Raw genomic sequence first — 21020 nt, forward strand, 5'->3', positions numbered from 1 at the left:
ACCTTTATTAAATACTCAGATCACCTCAGTGGATAATTTAATATCATAAGTCTTCAAAAATGCTGTTCAGTTCTTGAGATTTACATTCGAGATTGCATTTACCAACCACCTCCTCTGGCTTCCAATATTTTCTGTTATGTTTCCTGTGATGTTCTCTGAAGATTTTTTAAAATTGCCCAGTGTTTTCCTCCCAAGGGGCTTGATGGGACAGGCTGGGGATGGGGAGGGGACAGTGAGTTCTTTTAGGTGAGGCTGTCTCCTGAGTCTGACTCATGAGGAGTTAGCTCCCCGCCCGCATCTCGCGTGCTCTCCATGCCTACTCGGGGAGCTCCCAGGGACCCCGGTGAGAAGGTAGGTGTCCTGGGGGGCCTTCTGCCCATTGCTTTCCCTCCCATCCTCGGCCTTTCTGAGCACTCTTTCCCCTCTCCTTCAGCGAGTGCCTGCCGAGGAGATCACCTATGAGACACTGAAGAAGGCCATTGGTAAGTCAGGGACCCCGAGGGACTTCGTTTAGAGGGGACAGCGATGGGCTGAGTCTTGGGGATGGCTCCTGGCCATGCAGCCTGATCTGCTGCCTTTCCCAGTGGGAGTCTGCCCAGACATGAGGGGGAGAGGCTGGTGGCTCCCCACAAACTCATCATAGCTACCAGAGCTGCCAGTGAAGCGCCCCCTCTCCTTGTGGGGGTCAGCAGTGCTGCCCCGTGTAGCCTACATCGGGCGGTCCTTTTTCTGCTAATAACAGCTGCCTTTACAGGTAATCAGCTGAGGGTTACAGCCACTCAGACTATAGAAAGCAATTTTGTAAAAATTTGTAAAAATATTTTTACTCTTTTTTAGGTGAAGCGATACAAAAGTGCAAACTGACCAATGAAAGATATTAAAAGCAAAACCTATTAATATTTATTTAATAAGGGCAGCAGATTTTAAAATGCAGTATTACCTCACTATATTTATTATTGGACAATGAAGTATTCCCAGCAAGAGAATTTTTTCTAGCTGATAACAAATTATGACTTTAAATGTCAAACCTTTTAAAAAATTTTTATTGTCATTGATGATACTTATTTTCTCTGAATGCACTCACTGCTCGCCTTCTTAAATCAAGCATGACAGACATGTCTGGCCCTCCCCTCCCCCCTTTCTTGGTGCTAATTCATTTTGGATACCAACTGGCATGTGTAGAAACCTTAAACGAAATGGCCTCAGACTGCTCTGCCATAGGGGTTCTATGTTGGTTTCCGTGGTCTGTCTGGCTTCTCCATTGTTGATGTTCCTTTTCAAATTACCCCCAGAGTGCTCAAAGGACCAACTGTTCCAGAACCTTCTGTTTAAGAGTCCTAGTGGCAGCACAGCTGAAGGGTCCACTTAACTAGCTCTCAAACTCTTACACAAGGATGAGGGCCAAGCCCTCAGGTAGAATCAGGAAAAGGTCTAGCCTTCCGGGGCTTGGAACCAAGTGAGGGCACCTCATCCTCCATGCCACTGTCCCCTGCTCTGCTCTCAAAAGAAGGCAGAGCCCAAGCAGCAATCATGGACAGCGCCCCCTGAAGCAGTTCACCCATCTTTACATCTTTTCAAGCTTTCCCTTGCTCATCAATGGGGCAGGACCCGAGTGCTAATGCATTTCTCTGTGTCACAGTGGACAGCGTAGCGGTTGAGGAGCAGGAGCGTGAGCGGCGGCGACAGGTGGTGGAGAAATTCCAGAAGGCGCCTTTTGAGGAGATTGCAGCACACTGTGGGGCCCGGGTAAGCCTAACAGGGGCGAGTCCTCAGGGGCCAGACAGAGACTGGATTTGGGTCCAGGGAAGGACTGAGTTTCTAGGAGGTCTTGGCTCTTTGTCCCCAGAAATTAAGGTTTAGATTCCAACACAGACAGCTCTGCTGTTGCCCCCCAAGGTTCACCCACTGCCCGGCCTTACATTGCTCCCCCATGAACCAGAAGGCTTGAGTATTAGTCATACACTCTTCCAGACCTCACTATTTTCACATAAAGAAGACATGCCACCCCTGGAGCACATATCAGACAGTCAGATTATACTCATTGCAATCACAGTAGCAGGCATGTGAATAGACTCTGGCTGCTGGAGCATCTTACGTTTATTAGCTTGTTTCATCCTCATCATGGCTCTGTGAGGTGGTGCCATTCTGATCCCCACATCACAGTGACAAAGGAAGCATGCACGGCAAAGAAGGATGGTCAGCTTTGGCAGCAGGGCCCTCTTCCAACCAGGGGACCCCTGCAGGGGCATGGAACAGCCGGGTCTTGGAAGGATTTGAAAGAGAGGCAGCCTGACAGATGGAAATGAGAACCCATGTCTAGACCTGGGAGAGGAGCTCAAGCAGTGTTTGAAGCTGATTATATGCCAGCATTCCTTAGCCACAATCTAAGTAAGAGTGAAACGTAATTGTATACATTCAAAAGAGACCAATAACTTTTTCTCTTAATAAAAATGTAATACATGTAATTTTCTATTATATATTATAGAGAGAGAATATAGATTTTCCTGGACCTAGGTTATCCTAACTTCTATCCAGCCTGGAGAGGTAGATGCTGCCTATGTCATGAGCTAGGAGTTGAGGCTCAATTACTGAACACATACACAGTCTCACTGTCTGCATTCATGACTTAGTTGGAGTCAGAAGGGACCAGATAGATCATCTTTAACCCTCCAGTTTTGCAGAGCTGTTCCTTGTGAGTTAAGGAAAAAGCTTGCACTAGCTCCAGGTTTCCTAACTCCATGCCCAGCAGACCCTACTGCCCCCTGTTAAAGAGCAAGGGCCTTCGAGAACTGCCTGCTGGAGTCCTCCCTGGTGTTCCTGGCCCTCTGCCCTGTCCCTCACCAGCCTTCAGGTGACTCTCCCTGATCTGAATCTACAGTCGGGGTCCAACAGATAAGTTGGAAATATGTTCACACCCAGCTGCCTTCCTAAGGCAACTGTCCTGTAGCTCCAGTGCATACTCTGGGCAGATGGACCCGTGAGTCAGCAACAGAGGTTCTGGGGAGCCCCCCAGCTCACTTCTCCCTCTGTCTGTGTCTAGGCATCACTGCTGCAGAGCAAACTCAACCAGATCTTTGAAATCACCATCCGGTAAGTGGCAGCCTTGGGCAGGGGACCCCTACATCTGTGGCCCAGTGTTGGGGCCCCTTATCCCGAGTCCTCCTCTCACACCTGTCTTCAGTTCTCTCCCACCCACAACTTCTGTCCCTAGGGCTGGCGCCAGCCACCAACTCTCCCCAGACAAGAAAATAGAAACCAGAGAGGAACAGAGGCCAGCTCAGTGAAGCCTGGAAAGAGCTGGGAGTCCTAGTGTCCCAGGCTGGTACTTTACTTTCTAAAGCAGCAAGGTCACTGTAGAGCTTGCAGAGAAGCTTGACTTCAGGCTGTTGGTTCTAGAACAACTTGAAAACCTGGGAACCCCTGGGATGACAAGGTCACTGGTCTCTGTGCTGCTCAGTTTAGTTGTGCAGGGGTGGGAACCCCGGAATTCCCTCTCCATGCCTTTCTCCTCCATATGTTCCTGCCCCCCAGGCCTCCCCCCAGCCCGTCGGGAACCATCACTGCAGCCTACGGTCAGCCGCAGAACCACTCCATCCCTGTCTACGAGATGAAGTTTCCCGACCTGTGCGTGTACTGAGTTCCAGGAGACGGAGCCGCTCAGAGGGATGGGCTGTGGGGGGGGCTCCTCCTGACGCCTACCCCTACCGCATGGAACAAGTTGGATCTCTAAGAAAATGTCACCTTCAGTGGCAGCACCTCCCTGGCTAAGCAGAAATGGAGCCCCCAGGCCTTCACTGGTTCTTCGTGGCCCTCCTGCCTCCTCCTCGTCTTCCCTGAGGGCGACCAGCCATCTGCCCCTCAGGGGCCAATAAGCATCTCACCTGCATCCCCTGTCTTCTCTTTCATGTTGCCTGGGGGCAGAGAATCACAGGGGTGTCTCCAGAGTGACACCAAGGGGCCTGAGAAACTCCTCCATGGTGTATTCAGTGAAGGGCTTCCATTGGGGTGTGTCTGCAGGGACACATCTGCCATTCCCCAGAGCAGGGAACTAGGTGGAGACCTGGTTGGGCAAAGGAAGCTGTAGATGGCACTTGGAGGACCGAGGAAAGCTGCTCTGGTGGAGGAGTGACAGCATGTGAGCTGGAAGGTGGGGTGGCTGCTGTCACCCTGAGCATCACTTCCCTCCCTCCTTCCCACTCAAGTCTTTGGTGTCTCCTCCAATCTCTCACCCTCCAGTTGTCCATTCACATTTCTTTCTGCTGTTAACTAATGCTGAGCCCTTATAACAAGAGCTGGAGGTAGAGACACCAGGGGGTCCACAGAGGATGGAATGAACAGCAGGCGGGCCCAGTGACAAGCAAGGGCTGGCATCCCAGGCCAGGCAGCAGGTGTCGGCCAGGGCCTGTCTCTCGCATCAGACATGAGCGGGCAAATCCATGTCCTACTATAGCATCTTTTCACCTCCTTTGTTCAGAGTGAGCTTGCATTGGCCCTCCCAAGGTTCTGTCTCTTCTAGATGTTTCTCTGAGTTGGGTTCACTCTCTTTAATGTCTTTCTTCCAAGGATCCCAAGTATTTCTAGAGCCTGTGGGTTAGGAGAAGGCAGAACAAAATAATCTGGTTTAGATGACTCAAAAGGGAGAGGAACTGCAGGGTCCCCAAGGCTTGCCCATGTTGCTGCCTATGGGAGAGGCTCCGGCCTGGCCTTGGGTGGGGGAGGGGAGGAGTGTGGGTGGGAGGAGTGGCACTCTGGGGCTCAAGGATGTCAGAAGTCAACCTTTTGGATGTTCCAGTTGAGGAAAGAAGGATCCAGCACCTAATATTGGAATGATTTCTTCACTCTCTGGACAAAGTCTGGGACATTGGTGCTAGCTGGCAATGCTTGTGGCCTGGCTGGGGAGAGGTAGCAGATAACCCTTTGGTTCCAGGTTTCCATTTTCCCTGCATGCCGTGTGCCTGTCTCCATGTGACTGGCGTGTGCAGAGCCGCGACAGAGGCCACGTGCTGCTCTCTCTCCTACTTCCCCTTCCGATCCCTCCTCCAGGAACCTTGTTCCTGGGGGTGCCTCTGCCAGAGCTTCACCTGGGCCTCGTCCTGTGGCAGCGCTCAATGGTCCATATAGCCCTTTTGTTGTCTTCCAGTCAAACTTCCCATAACCTTCTGAGCTGATATAACTCACAGTAAGTTGTGAATGGTCAGATGTTTCCTCCCTGGAGAATTCGCTTTTTAAAAACAGGGTGGGTGAGTAGACTTCTTGACCCAAAGGAATCCCTTTTTAGGGTACAATTTTAGGCAGCATGGGACGCAGTCAGAAGCTGGCTATCTCTGCAAAGGGCAGGCTTCTCGGGACACCCTCTGACCACAGCCTGCATGGATGCACAGTGAGAGCCGATTACTAGGACAGAGTGTATTTTTCAAAATCGAGGAGAACCTTAACACATTTTCCCATTATATGTGCAATAAATGACTTGAGAAGGGGGGCTATCTGGCCCTCGTTCTATACTTTCCACACTTGAGATGAAGCTCTTTCCCTTGGTCACCGCCTCTGTGCTGTGAGCACATGGCTTCCAAGTGGCCTGCATGATCACAGGGTTCAGGGTGGAGGCCACAGCTTTGGGGAATGTGCTGTATGGCTTTGGGCTTATATACAACCCAATTTTGTAAGCACGAACTTAGATTTCTCTTTAATATGTCTTTATTAAGAGATCAAGTTTAAAATAACTTTAAACAAACTTGAAAGCAAATAACCTTTGGAAGAAACTTTAAAGCAAATCTAAATCTGGAGCCACAAACCTGTCCTTCCTCACTGGGTCTTGCCATCTGTTGTCCTATGCTTGGCTTTGAAGAGAGCTCCCCGTTTCCTTCTTGTGCCTACTTGACATAGGGTCCAGGCCATGGTGATGTTGCCCTGAACTCTGCCCATGGGGCCCTGGTGCTGGGACTTAGAAGTTATTTCTCTGAGCGTCTTTCTAGAGCCAGTGTTAGAACCAGAGGCCAACAGGTTGGCTCAGATGTCTGTCCCTTCTCCCTGTCCCGGGAACAGAGAGGAGAGAAAGGCCCCCATCCTGCACAGACTCCACTGCTGCTTCCTCCCTATCCATCCAAGGCAGCTTTTCCTTTACATCACTGGTACCTAGCAGAGATGTACTTCTTTTGGAGAACTGGCCATTTTTTGAGTGCCCTCTTCTCAGTTTCAACTCAAACTTACACTCAGTAGAATATTAGGTTGCCTGCAGACCTGGATTCTGGCCAAATATGCCTCAGAATCAGAAAGGTTAAGGTGAGTGTTAACTCGAACAGAAAATTAAGTGGTGAATTAAGTAGTCTCCTTCACCTCACCACAAGCCCTGGGAGAAAGGCAAGGCAGAGTTTGATGTGCTCTGGGGGGAGACAGGAGCCCAGGCCGTTGGCTAGTGAGCCCCCTGGCGTGGCTGTTTCGTGCCCCTTCCTGCTGTCCTTCTCTGCTGTGATTTTGAGCCAAGAGGAGCCAGGAAGCCCATTCAGACCAGCTGCTCCCAAAAGCCACTGAGGACTCTGGCTTTGTGGGCAAAGGTAGGGCTGGTTGGAACTCTGCTGATAGAACTCCATTGGCATAAATGTACGAGGGTACTTCTAAAAGCTCATGGGAAAATGGAATTTAAAATGTACAAATCTTCCATGAACTTTTTGAAGACCCCTCATATTTGTGACTTGGAAGTTCTATGAGTGTGGTTGAGCTGTGTCAGAGCACAAGAAGCCCATCAGCAGCAGGCATCGGTGTGGGCCTGGAGGCTCCTTCTGTTTATCTTGCCAGGGGGTCCCCACTGCCGCGTGCCTGTTCCCGTCTTCCTCTCTTTGAAAAGCGGAAATTATGTGGTTCCTTGACTCCCAGATGGCCTCCTCACTAAAGAAAGAAAGAGTCCGAGCAGGTCAGAAGAAGAACTAGAAAAGTCCTCAGACTCTGTCCAGCCCCCACCCCATACACAAGTACAAATGGATGGGCAGGGAGAAGCTGAGGCCTGGGACCCACTTGAAGCAGCACACGTGTCACATGTGCGCTGCCCTGTGCCCTGGGGCGTTCTGGGTCCCATAGGGTGTGTTTCAGCTGGGCTGAGAATCAGAACAGCCTTGGGGTTCCTTCCACAATAGATCTCTGGGCTCCTCTGGGGCCTGCTGGGTCATGATGCCTTCCCGTGTCCGTTCCGTTGTCCCCAGGCCCTCCAACCTGGCTACAGAGAGTGCTGTTGAGAAGTGAGGCTGTTTTTCCCAATTCCTCTTCGTGACCAGAAAATGGCAGCTGGCCAGTTGGGGGCCTGTGGGAAAGGGCTACATCTGAGCTGTTAGGTTGGGTGTTAGGTTTAAAGGTGACAGGGAGGTCATCTACTCAGGGCAGGCCACACTCACTTCCCATGACCATAGACCCTGGCGGGCAGGTGGTACTGACACAAGACATCCTCCTCACACCTGGGGAGAGGGTTTAGGGCAGAGTGTTGCCTCCTGACCCAATTGACCTGAGAATTCTGGTTAAAGTGACCTGTTACCCCAGATCTGGCCAGGTCTGAAGACTGCGGGTATGGCCAGGGTTGGCCTTGTACTAGAGCCTGGCTGGCTGAGGAGGTGGTGAAGAGACCCAGGTGCATTGGGAAGGGCTCTGGGGTCCACTGGGGCCAGAAGGCAGTTTTCCATGCTCTCCTGTAGCACCGGCCTGGCTGACAAGGTCTTCCATCCTTCAGAGGACCAGGGCCCTCGGGAGCCCATCACCTTCCACCTTGAGCTCTTCCTCCATGACAGTAGGTTCTGGCATATGGAGTGCAGAGTTGTAATTCCACAAATGCTGCAGCCCATAAGTTGTAACGCATCTGTGTCCATTTAGACCGTCATGACCTGGCTGAAGTGTGTGTGTGCCCGTGTGTGTGCATGTGTGTGTAATGTAGTCGTAGTAGATGACATATGTATATAATAACTGATGTATTTATATGTGAGTTCAGAGTCAGTGCCTGTGGCAGTTTTCTGTCTTTTAAATTCATTGAATCGAATTAGTTTTATTGTAGGGAAGGGGAGAAAGGGGAGTGGGGGGAAGTGTAGAAAGACTTAGCAAAGTCATTCTTTAGAGCCATTAGTCGTGATTTCCCAATGAGACTTCATGATGCCCTTTTCAAATAAATGTTAATGTTGTCACCACATGCCTATTTGATTTCTTTAAAGTAAATAGCTTTTTGAGATGCAAACAGGATCTGAAAATACCAACAGGTGTACCGCTGACATTTAGCCACCCCCACCCTGCTGGACCATTACTCCACCCGCCCTAGAAATGGAGGGGGGTGGGGAAGGATGCTACCACAATGGAAACTGGAGGCCCAGGATTCCCAGTGTGGGAGCATCACCAGTTAGGAAGACCTGGACTGTTCTTCATTCTGGCCCATTTCATAGAACACATATCAGGGGAGACCTTATCTAAAGAATCTGGCTTTCTGATTCCTCTCACATCAGGACTTCCCAGGGTGCATTCCCATTTTTTTTTTTTTTTTTTTTTCTTCATCGGGAACTGCCAGAGCATCAAAATAATATGGGGGTGGATGTGAAAGTGCCGTACACAAATGTTTCCCAGCCAGCTTTGGTCTGTACCTTCCACTGGTATGTCTAATGCAGTCAACGTGGGTGTGTGCATCTCTATATATCTATGTCTTTTGTGAAGTGTGCATGTGGCCACAAACCTGTGGCACCAGCATTGTGAAAATGCCATGGGGAGATATAGTAAAAGAAACACAACACCTGGCTGCTGCCCTTGCAGTGCTCAGAGTTTCTTGAGAGGAGAGGACAAGACATGCATGTAGCAACTTGCCATCTGAGCCAAGCAGAGTGCCCCCCAGAGCAGATGGCTGACTGCAGAAACAAAAACTGAGCAGGGCACTGGAGGAGATCACAACCTGCCTGGCAGAGGTGGGCTTGGCCCTTGGCTCATATTGAAAAACTGGTAGAATTCAAAATGGCAGGTGAAGGTCGGGAACTCAGGCAGAGGGTGAAGGAGGATAGGGGAAGAACAGGGAGAGGACCGGTCAGTGTGAGGGGCAGCGAGTGAGCCTGGTTGGCAAGGGCCCCACATGCCATGCCCAGTAGTTAGGAATTGATGGAAAATTGGGGTGGGGTACTGTTTTGGCTCTTGAGCCAGGGAGTATGGGGAAAGCAAGATTTTGTATATATTAATATGAAAGGGTGTGTACAGTGGACTGGGGAGAAGAGTGATGAGACAAGGAGGTCAGTTGGTTAGGAAGCTGTTATGATAGTTGAGGTCTGAGCAGGGAGCACTGAGAATGAAGTGAAGGCCCGAAGCTGGCCCCACAGGGAGGGAGGAGCTTGGGCACAGCTGGGGAAAGAGAGGACCCCAAAGCCTGTGACTGAGGGACTGGAAGATGCATCTGTGTATGATGTGTTATTTAAACGTGTGTGTCTCCATGGATGGGAGTGCAGAGGGGATAAGACTGTTCGAGAATATCTGTGAGTAGCCCGGGAGTGCAGTCAAATTGGAACTGATAGCAACTCTCGGCTCTCACACTTAGCTTTTCAGTGATTAAAAAAATGATCACATCCACTTTCTCCTTTAATCCTCACAACAGTTCTCACACTAGGAAAGAAGCGGTAGATAAGACAACTAAATCTTGGAGACATTCAGGAACTTGCCTAAAGTCACACGATAGCTAAGAGCACAGTCGGGATTCAGATCCAGGAAAGCATTACCACAGCTTCCCACCCAGAGAGCCCTCCCGGTGTGGGTGGGCCACACGGATGTCCCACTGGCTTATTTTCATCCCTACAGACAGGAGCCAGGGGAGACCCTAAGCCCTTGTAGTCACTCTTGTAGGATACCTGCCCTTCCACACTCTGCTAGCTGAGCAGTCTTTCCTACCCCATGGAGGAGGGTGGCAAATGGAGCCATCCTAAGGGTGTTGGACAGAGAGCTACCCTGCATCCCCCAAACTGTTGGGACTTCTGAACACCCATGGGGGCGGGGGGGAGGAAGTACATTTTCTTTCCATTCTCACCATTTACCTTCTATGAAATACACCACTGCTTGGTCACATGGAAACGGTTGCGCTCCCCCTGCAACATATGTTGCTCTTATTTGACATATTTTTATTTTATTCACACAGTCTACATTCAAAGCCCGAGTCGGATGTGAGATTTGCAAGGTTTTATTTCCGAACCACCGACAGCTTTAAGAGGCTGAACATCCGCCTCTATCACCGCCCGGGCGGCCACAGGGCAGGCGAGGAGGGGGCTTTGGGGTGGCCTTCCCGGGGAGGGAAGCCCCGGTGGCCCGCGGCGCCCTCACTGGCCCTTCTTGTGGGCGTTCTTGACGATGGCGTTTTTGAACAGCGTCAGCAGGGGCGTCTGGCTCTTCTCGGAGGTCATGAAGCCGCCGTAGCGCTTGTCCTTGGGCGGGCTGCCCCAGCGGAAGTGCTCCATGCGATAGGGCCCCTCGTCCTTCTTCTCGACCTCGGCCACCAGCCCGTACTCCAGGTCGGGCCGCGCCGCCGCGCCCTCGGCCAGGCGGTCGGGGCCAGGCGCCGCCTCGGGCCGCTCCCTCTTGAACTCGAGGGGGAAGGCCTCGGCCGAGTCCTCCTCGGCGCCGTTGGGGTACACCTTCACCGGGCGCCGCTTCTTGCCCACCGGCTTGCCCCAGCGGAAGTGCTCCATGGAGTAGGAGCGCTTGCCCTCGCGCGGGCCCGGCTCGGCGCCCTCACCGCGGGACCCGGGGCCGCCGACGGGCAGCGGGGCTTGGCCGTCGCCCGCCGCGGCCTCCTCCTGGCGCTGCGGCCCCGCGCTGCTGCCGTCGCGGCGGGCGAGACGGTCCAGGCGGAAGTGGCCCGTGACGTATTTCCGGGCGCTCTCGGTCGGCGGCTGCTCGTCGCCGTTGCCCGGGAGTACGGGCGCGTCGGCACACAGGGCGGACTTGCAGGCCCGCAGGCACTCCTGCCGGGAGAGCGCGGGGCGTGAGCGCGGCCCGGGCCGCAGACCCCGCCTGGCCGTCCCTGCGCCCGCGTGCGGCCCGCCCCGAGGGCGCCATGTCCCGACGCGAGGCCTCCCTGCCCTGCCGGGCGGCCCACCCCGTCCTCTTGGCTTTCGTGGACGTCTCCTCAGACCTGGCATCGCCTCTTTGTCCCCTGTCCCCTGACTACGTCTGCCTGGCCACAAACACCCGTCCCTCTCAGTGGTTTACTCGTTTGTCCCCCATGGCTTTGGTGAGCAGCGTCAACGCCTTCCCGTTACACGCCTGAAATCGAGGAATTGCTCCAAGAAGGCAGAAGGGTGGTAGTGGCTGTCGTTTAATGAATAATGAGTAAATAACTGTGGTTCAAGTTCCGAAGGGCATGGGGCTGAAATTTAGAAGAGACCTTCTCCAGGTGATAGAAGTCTGGCCTCTAGGCCCTGTATTTCCAGCAATGCCTCACCTTACACCTGTGATCTGCAAACCTACTTCATGCCTACCCCAGTCCTATACCTGCGCCATGCCTCAAAACTTTCCTGCGTCCACTGGGCCCTTTCTCTGGTTCTTTCAAGTCTTCTGAGCTGATCTCTTTATACCTTCCCCCAGTTAGGATGGAATGGCTCATTTCCCTGATGCCTCATTTTTGACTGGAGGAAGGGGTGGGATGCCAGGGTTATTTCCATTGCACAGACCATGGAGCCTGGGTCTTTGCTCCCTGTCCTGAGATGATTCAGCTGTGGCACATATTTGCTTAGGAAAATGATCCATAGGCTGCACCTTGAGCTTTCAATTACTTGGGAACTGCACAGGAGAAAACAGAAGGATCCCACACACTATTCTGAGTTGGGAGTTTCCTCCTGCAGGAATTTAGAATGATAATGGTGTGGAATGTTAACAGTGGAAAATAAAAGCTATCTCACTTAAACTCCCCTCCCCTGGACAGATAATGAAACAGGAGGCTCAGAGAGATGAAAGGACCCTATCAAGGTCCCATAGCTCTTTGGTGACACAAGTGGGATTAGAACCCAATGCTCCTTCCCTGGTGAGCACTCAACAGGAGAGGCTGTGCAGTGGGTGTTAATCAAGAGTCTCTTGGGTCTCTCTGAATACAAACTCACATAATCCCCTAGACTCCTTGTTTTTGTTTTATATTACACATGAAACCTGCTCTGTGTCTTTGAGGAAGTCTCTCCCTTCCCCTTAACTCAGTTTCTCCGTTGAAAAAGCACACAGAATGTAGTGCATTCCACCCTCACCTGGCAGGTGCTGGCTTCAGGATGGAATCTCAATTACTGTCATCAGTGATGTTTCTTTTAACCCTTTACTTGGTATCATTTCTCATTTATGTCTCCCAGCAAACACACACACACACACACACACCCGTGCACAAACGGCCTTTACATGCTTCTGGAAAGACTGCAGAGGAACTTGACAGAAGGCCAGTCCTCCAGAAGCAGCATGAGACATTTGGTACCATTACAGAAAACTGGTACGTTGGTTTTTCCTTCTCCCTTTAGAGATGATTTGTGGAAATACCTAGCTAGTTTTGTAACTAGTGGTAGATAAAATGGAAAGAAATATGAAGTAGAAATGGCAAGTAATATAAGGTTATTCAAAAATGATTAATTTGGGGGCTAAACATTGAAAATATAGTATCAATTGAGGGAGCAATTATTGTTATTATGGCACTATCTCCAAATAGTTCAAATGGCATGGGGTCTTCATAGAAGAAGACAGGGCAGGGAGTAAGGATAATCAAGCAGAAATGGTGGACCAGACCCATCTCCCTGAAGCTGCTTCCTCCCCTCATTGGCTCAATTCCGACTTCACCACAAAGCTCTGCTCCTGCCCTGGGTTGAATCGCTCCTGTTACTGGGAATGAATTTCCCCTTCCCCACACCCTTTTCTTCCCAGTCCCAGTCCCATCTGATGCCCAAACCAAGATGGCAACCATGGCCCACATACCAGCAGGTTGCTTTCCGTGGTGAGGTCCTGACACTGGCTGCTCTCCAGGCACCAGCCACGCACTTCCATGGAGGCCTGAAGCAGCAAGGCCAGCAACAGGGCCCCTGAGCGGCTGTAGCACGATCTCGGCATCTTCCAGGCAGGCTGAAGCTCTGCAGAGGCAAACAAGATTGGTGGACCCCCGTGAGGAGCAGAACAATGTTGGCCACTCATCAGGAAGGACTGTGAGCCAACATTAACAACACACTCACTTGTGGAGTTCAAGGGCTTTTGAGGACAGGAGCAGTGCTGAGGAGAAGGAAGGAATGGCAGGGTGGTGGTGTGAGGTGGGGTAGGAAGGAGGGGAGTGGGACCTGGGTAAACTGTAGGCAACTTTCCCTTTATCTTCTGTTAAAATCAGACTCCTAAACAGGTTAGGGCCAGAAGCTATTTGGGGGGATCACTTGGTCCAGCTCCCCGTTTGAGAGATGCAGAAATTGAAGCCCAGAGAGAGAAATTTACTTTCATGTTCATAACAAGATTAAGGCTAAGTCCTCCGCTTCCAGCACAGAGCTTTTCTGTTTTACTCCCTGCATGAAGCTATAGTCCAAATGCTCCAGATATCCAAGGGGTGGGAGTAATTTGGGAAAAACAAAGGACACTGAAATTCCTGCTCAAGATGGTCTTTCCCCTCCTCCACCAGGATCCTATCATTCCTCTGAAACTCTGTTTTCAATGAGAATTAAGTTTCAATGAGTATTAGGTTCAATGAGTATTAGTTGAAAACACTATTTTCCATGAATATTAGGTCTGGCTGATTTAGTTAAGACCTCAGGCAACTGATTTGATGTCCTGTACACAAATCACTCAAGTGGTCACTATTTTCCAGACCCCAGTAACTTTGGAAAGATCTATTTTTAAAACAGATCCCCATTCTTTTAAAATTCACTCATCTTATGAACACGTTACATGTCAGACCTCTTGTTCTTTAGTCTCTCAAATGTGGTCTGAAATAGCTGACCTTGAAGGGGATATAAGTGTGAAGGGGAAGGGATGGACAAACAGACCAGAGAGGAACTACCTCCTAGTGTGAACAACCACCAAAGAAACTTTTGGAGAATTCAAGAAGTAGCTTTGGGCAGATGCTGAGGCAAGAAGTCAGGATGCAGTAAAGAGCAGAGCACCTATGGTGCTTTTGGCCCCTTTTGCCCAACCCTTTCCCCAGCACCGCTCGCCTCACGTTGTCATGTTCCCTCTGGCCCAGGTCAGCCCCCAGAAACAACCCTCCAGTCTGCCATCAGCTCACCACCAACCCTGCAATCATTTTGGATTTCAGAAGATCCTCTCAGCCAGCTGTTAAGAAGAAACCTAATTAGATGAGAAAGGTAATTCATATTAAGATGTGATGACTGTCTTGTCATAATGAACATTTACATTTTAAAATGCTTGCCTAAGAGAAATCTCCCATTTGGGGAGGTGTGGGCCAAATCTTTTTTAGAGGAGAAATGTTGAAAGTAAAAGTCCTCCCTGGCCCTCATTGTCTCATTGTTCAGGAAGCCACTTCCTTCTCTCTGCCCCATCCCTGCCCCATCCCCACCCCATCCCCACCCCATTCCCCAAGAGATGGGCCAGCTCAGAGCTCGCTTCTGAACGATTGCCAGGCAGTTTTGAGAGCAGCCATTAGATGGCGCTGGCAGCCAGTGAGCCAGCCCAGCAGCATCTCTGCGGAAGGGGCAGCTGGGGAAGCATTGGTCAACCTTGGTGTCCCCTCCTGACCAGGGACAGGCTGCTCCTACAACGGGAGCCTGCTGTTGCTCCAGCTCAAGTATGCAGCCTGAACTTGGTGCACAAGGCAATTAGATGAAATCTCTGAGACCACACAGCACATTTAGGTCAGAAAAATGTCCAGATGTTACAGGAGAGGCAGAAAAATGGTAGTAATTTATGTCATCATGGGCAAGTGTAAAATTACATATTCATAAAGAAAAATAAAATAAAATCTTACAGGTCTCAGCTATATTTCAATTCTTCTCAGAGACGGCCATTCTGGAATAATTGCATTCCATTTTCTAAAACTCTACATCATGATTTCAGACATTCCTGAAAAGTGCCCAGAGAGTTTTCTCTCCTTCTGCCCCACTGGCTGTGTTGTACAATGTGGTGACATTCTCGCTCCCCACCCTATCTGAGCTCTTATTTTATTGCTAAAAAGTTAGATGGCGTCCTGAAAGCAACTTGTTTTGTTTTTTCTTATGTGTATTTTCTATTTTTCTACAACAAACAAACATTACCTTATTTGTGTCATATTTAAAAAGCAACAAAGTAATAGGGAGATGTCAAATGTTGTTCTTTTTGTAAGTAGGGAGAGTTATAATCCAATAATTGAATGCCCTGGAAACATAGAAATTTGCCATTTGTTAATCTTGACATTAATTTTGTAATAGAACTACACTTATTAAAACTTTGCATGTGTGGGGGAACTCCCTATAGTGAAACAAAATATTTTGTTTGTTACTCTAAAACTGCACACTGGCCTTGCATGCCCTTCTGTGCAGATTAGAGGAGCAGAGATGCAGAGTTTTGTCCTTGCACCATGACACACATGTGTCAAGTCCTGTAACAAAAATGTCAAAGGAGTATTGTCATTAAATTAGCCATAACCTGTATAGACTGTATGAATTGACAAACACACTTTTCCTTGGCTCCTTCCAGCCATTCTGTGAGACCTGCCCCATGTGTACATGAAGAATTTGGGGAATCCAGATGCTCAGCGGACTGTCCATCTCACTAGAAACACCCCATTGCCCGCGCCCCGCCGCCCGGGATCTGCGGGATAAACGGTCCAGTCTATGGTCCCATTGAGGGCATCTGAAACGAGACAGGGTGTTTCAGAACCTCGGACAGTTCCCGCCCCGGCCACCTGTTTTTAACCCCAGCTGGGTCTCGGAGAGGAAGGACTCCGCCGTCCTGTCCTGTAATTGACTCCAGCTCCGCCGCCTCGAATGCGCTAAGACGGGCAGGGAAACGAAGAAAGTAGGGAGCTTACTGTGACTTTTAGCCTTTTCTCTCCTGCCCCCATTTACAACATTCTTTTGCGCTGTAGCATATGGTGTCTTTGAAGAAGTGACTCCTATCCCGAAAATCGGGAGGCAGAGGAGCCAAAAGACGGGCCCTGTCGAGAGCTCCCCAGAAGGCGGTCGGAGGCTCAGGGGCTCCTAGCAGCCCACTGACCCCGTTTCCCCACCCGAGCGCCGGGACCCCCGGACGGTGGCAAGTGCCCGGGGGAGCGGAGGCGGCCGCTCCCTGGAAGGCACCGCCGGCGGCGTCGCAGCCGGTCGCCCACCGCCCGGACGCAGGCTTCTCACGCCGCAGTCAGCACAGAAAGTTTGCAGCGAACGTGGGACCGCGGCGAGCCGGAGGCGACGAAGTCCACTTGCGGGGCCGCCGAGAGCACCCCGAGGCCCTGCGGCAGGGGCTCCCAGGGTAGGAGCGCGGTTCCGCACCGCTGCGCCCTTACCTGTCACGGAGAGGCCACTCTCTGGAGACGAGGATGCTCAGCGGCCTCTCTCGGTCCCTTCTCCCCTCTTCTCCTCCTTTGCCGCTGCTTGGTCCCCGTCGCTCTCCTCGGGCTTTATATACGAGCCCCGCAGGCTCGGGACGTGACCTTCCCAGCAGCGCTTTTGCAGCGCAACAAGCAACTGCCCGGGCCACGGGAAGGGGGGCCATGGCGGGGAGGGGGGCTTCCAGACAGGGGCTGAGCGCAAGGGCGGACGTGCCTGGAAAGGGAGCTGGAGGGGATTAACACCGCCCTGCGGCAGCGCTCACCTGGCGGCTGGCCGTCAGCAAGAACTAATTACCAATGGTGCTGGGTCTCCACCTAGGACGAGCAGGAGGCTTAGCATCCCGCTGTGGCACTGGCCTGGCGCACCTCTGAGGTGGCTGAGGCGAGGGTGAAGTTACCTGTGTGCGTGCTTGGACTGGCATCTGTCTCGTTGGCATTTGGAGGCAAATATCACCGCAAAGGGAGTGCGTCTGTAATGCCTCAGATTTCCCCAACATTTGGAAACTATGAGGTAGATGTGGTGTGGAGTCACAATCTGTCCTACTTTGGGGAGAGAGAGCAGAGGTCAGAAGTCATTCACCTAAAGCCCAGGACAGATTAGCTTCTTGGAGGAGAGAGGGTGAGCTGCACTGCACCCTTGGGCAGGTTCGTTTCTGTTCCCCAAACCCCAAGGAAAAGGTCCCCTTAACCTGAGACCATTAATGGGGTGGGAGTGCTCTGTGAAGAGCAACTGAAGTACTTTCCCTGTGGCCTCTGGTCCTTCCCTGTGGCCATGAACTGGCAGACTGGCCTGGGGACTCTCAGTCTTCAACATCTGTCCTGGCCCTGGAGTTTTGTCCTGGCTCTAGTCCAAATGTCAGGCCAGGGAGAAGAGGACAGCACTCATACCTGCAGTGGAAGAGGCCCGACCTTAACCTGAGGTAAAGAAGCAAAACCAAATCGTGAGGCATGCTGGGTGTGGGAGGGAGTGTTGGGACTAAGCTCAACTTCACATCGAGGTGCTTGTTTAATCTGCCAGCTGCAGGAACCCTATTCCCAATTAGATGCTCTTTTGGACCCCAGGATTCCCTTGAGAATTCAGCTTTTCTGGTCAGTGATATTGACTTTACATTCAGCAATCCTTTCTTTTTGGGACTTGAGAGATCCCAGCTCCTTAACTGTAAACAAGGTGCTTTATCACCTGACCTTGGCCTCTTTGCAAGGTCATCTCCTAGCTCTCCATCTTGCATTCTGACACTTCAGCCATCTGCAACATTCACACTCCCATGAATACTATTTTCTCAGGCCTCTGTTTATCCAAGCTGTTCCCCCATCTAGAACACTTTTCCTCCCTCTAGCTATCCAGGAAATGTGGACTCACATTAAGATTTAGCTGATCTAATATCACCTGTTCTCTGAAGCCATCTTTGGCCACTCTTCCTACCAGGGAAATGAGATATGGCCTTCTCTGTTCTCCACAGAACCCCATCCCTCTCATCTGTACGTGTAGGTTGCACTGCTTGGACTAACTCAATTTGGTCTTCCATTTTCTCTCTTCCATCCACCCATGCCCCTACCCCTACCAAGCTTGTGAGCTTTCAATCAGATGGTGATTTTTGTCCTAATTTTTCTTTGTATTATTTTTATAACTTCAAGAGGCAGCTGCTGCTAGCAGAAAAGGCAGACCAGGAAAAGTTCAGATTGACCCAGCTTCCATCTTCCTGTCAGCCAGGTTCTTAATTACATGCAGCAGAACCACTTTGGCCAATGTAAATTGGAAGGTCATTGAACGACATTTAGAATCATTGGGCAGGTTAAGGAACCAGAATGTAAAAATGGGCAGTGACAAAGGGTGGCTGGAACCATGGCCAAAATCAGGCCACTGGATGCAGTGGAGAAAGCAAACCAGACCACTACGGGGAACAAGAGTCCACAAGTGGCACTGTCAACACCACAGGCATTGGACATAGATGGGACTTCTATCAGAAGTTGCCGTCCTCACTTCAGTTGATGCCACCAGAAGAGAGTCACCACTGCCCTTGCGTCCTTGTATCCTTCTTTCCTCCTTGAAAGCCTGGAGCAGGTGCCCCTGATTGTCTGAAGTAATAATATGATTTGTCCCTTTTAGACTAGTAATGTAATGAATTATTACATTGTTGCTTTTTCAGTGTTAAACCTGATGTGATTTAACCTACCTTAGATTAAGCCAAATTTAATTATAATGTGTTATCCTTATATAGAGCTGGATTCAGTTTGCTAATATTTTATTTTAGACTTTTGCACCTATGTTCATGAAATTGGCCTTTAATTTACCTTTCTTGTGGAATTCTTGTCAGATTTTGATTATCAAAATTATGCTGTCTTCATAAAACAAGTTGGAAGTCCCACTCCCTGCTTTTATATTTCAGTAGAAGGATGTGTGTACAATGGTGTTATCTCTTCCTTAAATGTTTGGGATAATTCATCAGTGATGCCATCTTGGTCTTTAAGGTTGATTTGTTCGTTGAAGAGTTTTAAATTATAGATTCAATTGCTTAAATAGCACTGTTCCCATAGTCTATTTCTTCTTGCGTCAGTTTTAGTAAGATATGTATTTCTAGGAATTTTCCATTTTGTCTAAATTCTTTAATTTATTGGCTTAAAATTATTTATTATATCTTATTATCTTCTTACCATCTATGTGATCTGTAGTTATGGTCCCCTTCCATCTGTGATATTGGTAATTTATGTTCTCTTTCTCTTTTCTTAATTAGTTTTCTTAGGGGTTTATCAATTTTATTAATCTTTTTAAAGAATCAGTTTTGGTTCTGTTGAGTTTCTCTATTGTATGTACACTTTTTTCTATTTCTTTCTTTCTTTTTTTTTTTTTTTGTCTTTTTGTGACCAGTAAGGGGATGGCAACCCTTGGCTTGGTGTTGCCCACACCGCACTCAGCCAGTGAGCGCACCGGCCATTCCTATATAGGATCCGAACCCGTGGCGGGAGCGCCACTGCGCTCCCAAGCGCTGCACTCTCCCGAGTGCGCCACGGGGCCGGCCCATTTTTTTCTATTTCTGAAATTTATTTTTTTCCCAAATTTTAAAAACATTTATTTCACACTCGGAATATAATAGCACATAGGTCATAAAACTATTCAGCTGGAACTTTTAAGCATGTAATTGCTATGCATTACTGAGTTATTCTGTTACATCATGCTGTTTATTTCCTTTATAACACTTTTCAAAAACTGTAAAAAAAAAAATGGAACATCTCACGAATTTCCATGTCATCCTTGCGCAGGGGCCACACTAATCTTCTCTGTGTCATTCCAATTTTAGTATATGTGCTGCTGAAGCGAGTACTATTTCTGAAATTTCTGCTCATTATTTCTAGCCTTCTATGTTTTATGGGTTTAATTAGCTATTTTTTTATGTGCTCTTGAGTTGAACATTAAATAAATGCTTTTACTTAGGTAATTGATATTTAACCTTTATTCTTTTTTTACATATGTATTTGATATGTCATATTTTTATTGCCATTTAATTCAAAAATATCTTATTTTCATTGAGATATCTCCTTTGACCTATGAGTTAATGAGATATGTTTTGTTTAACTTCCAAACTTTGGGGATTTTCCAGTTATGTTTTGAAACTAATTTTTACCTTAATTTCACTGTAGTCAGAGAACATGCTCTATTTGATTTCAGTTCTTAGACATTTTTTTTGAGGCTTGCTTAATTGATGAACTTACGGTCCATTTTGATTAGTGTTTCATATGCACTTCAAAAGAATATGTGGTTGCTCAAATATTCTATATTCTTTCTATACTTGTGTCCTTTCTGATTGTCATCTTATTCTATTAGTTACTGAGAGTATACTTTTTAAATCTCTCCATTATTTTTGTGGATTTATCTATTTCTCCCTTTGGTCCTGGCATAAAAACAAAACAACTTTTTCTAGAAAGCTAATGGTGACTTGGGACAGTGGTGGAGGGGAACACAGGATCAAGGATAAAGATGGCAGGGAGGTCCTAAAGCATGATTGCATGCTGATGGGAATAACCCAGTAGAGAGAGAGAAAGTGATGCTGCAGGTGACAGAGGAAAAAAACAAATTGCCCAAGTCTTAAGTCAGACAGAGATGAGATTCCCTAGGAGAAGCCTATTCTTCAAACAGACAAGGGCCTTCCTCTGCCGTAACAGGGATCAAGGAGGTGCAGACACAGGTGGACTTGTAGGATAAGCCATAGGAGGATGAGTGGGTTTCTGTCGATACCAAAGCCTTTACCTTTTAACCCAGGAAATATCCCAAGGAAATTATCTAGTGATAACACTAAATGCTGTTCAAGACTATTCATATAACATTATTTATAGTAGCAATAAAATGAAATAAACTAAACAATTGTAGCAGGGTATAAAGATTATGGTAAAGCCATACAATGGAATACTTTGCAGCCATTCACAATAATAATGTAGATATTTATTTCTAGACATAAAAAATGACCACTATATACTGTTAAGTGGGGAAAATATAAGATGTAGATATAAATATAGGTATAGATGTAGCTATAGATAGAAATAAAGATTAAAATAT

The 21020-nt window shown here is 49.0% G+C and overlaps 2 protein-coding genes and 1 non-coding gene across 5 annotated transcripts in view; 1 reads left to right on the forward strand and 2 right to left on the reverse strand.

The window, feature by feature from the left end:
• The window catches only part of EFR3B (EFR3 homolog B), an 88895-nt gene extending 80734 nt beyond the window's left edge, over positions 1-8161 (forward strand). For all 3 annotated transcript variants that reach the window (XM_063078043.1, XM_063078044.1, XM_063078045.1), the window contains exons 20-23: positions 434-482; positions 1640-1746; positions 3041-3090; positions 3532-8161. In XM_063078043.1, coding sequence (XP_062934113.1) covers positions 434-482; positions 1640-1746; positions 3041-3090; positions 3532-3637 — 312 coding nt within the window. In that variant the 3' untranslated portion in view covers positions 3638-8161. The remainder of the gene's footprint in view (positions 1-433; positions 483-1639; positions 1747-3040; positions 3091-3531) is intronic.
• Positions 8162-10152: 1991 nt separating this feature from the next.
• POMC (proopiomelanocortin) lies at positions 10153-13062 on the reverse strand. The gene is made up of 2 exons (XM_063078801.1): positions 12931-13062; positions 10153-10949 (listed from the first exon to the last, which is right to left on the reverse strand). The coding sequence occupies exons 1-2, from the start codon at positions 13060-13062 to the stop codon at positions 10305-10307; spliced, it is 777 nt and encodes a 258-aa protein (XP_062934871.1). The 3' UTR covers positions 10153-10304.
• A 6622-nt stretch (positions 13063-19684) lies between these two features.
• LOC134363509 (U6 spliceosomal RNA) lies at positions 19685-19791 on the reverse strand. Its single transcript, XR_010021743.1, has one exon. It is a non-coding gene; the product is annotated as a U6 spliceosomal RNA (small nuclear RNA).
• Positions 19792-21020: the final 1229 nt, after the last annotated feature.

The sequence above is a fragment of the Cynocephalus volans genome, chromosome 14, assembly GCF_027409185.1.
Source record: "Cynocephalus volans isolate mCynVol1 chromosome 14, mCynVol1.pri, whole genome shotgun sequence".
Classification (NCBI taxonomy): Eukaryota; Metazoa; Chordata; class Mammalia; order Dermoptera; family Cynocephalidae; genus Cynocephalus; species Cynocephalus volans.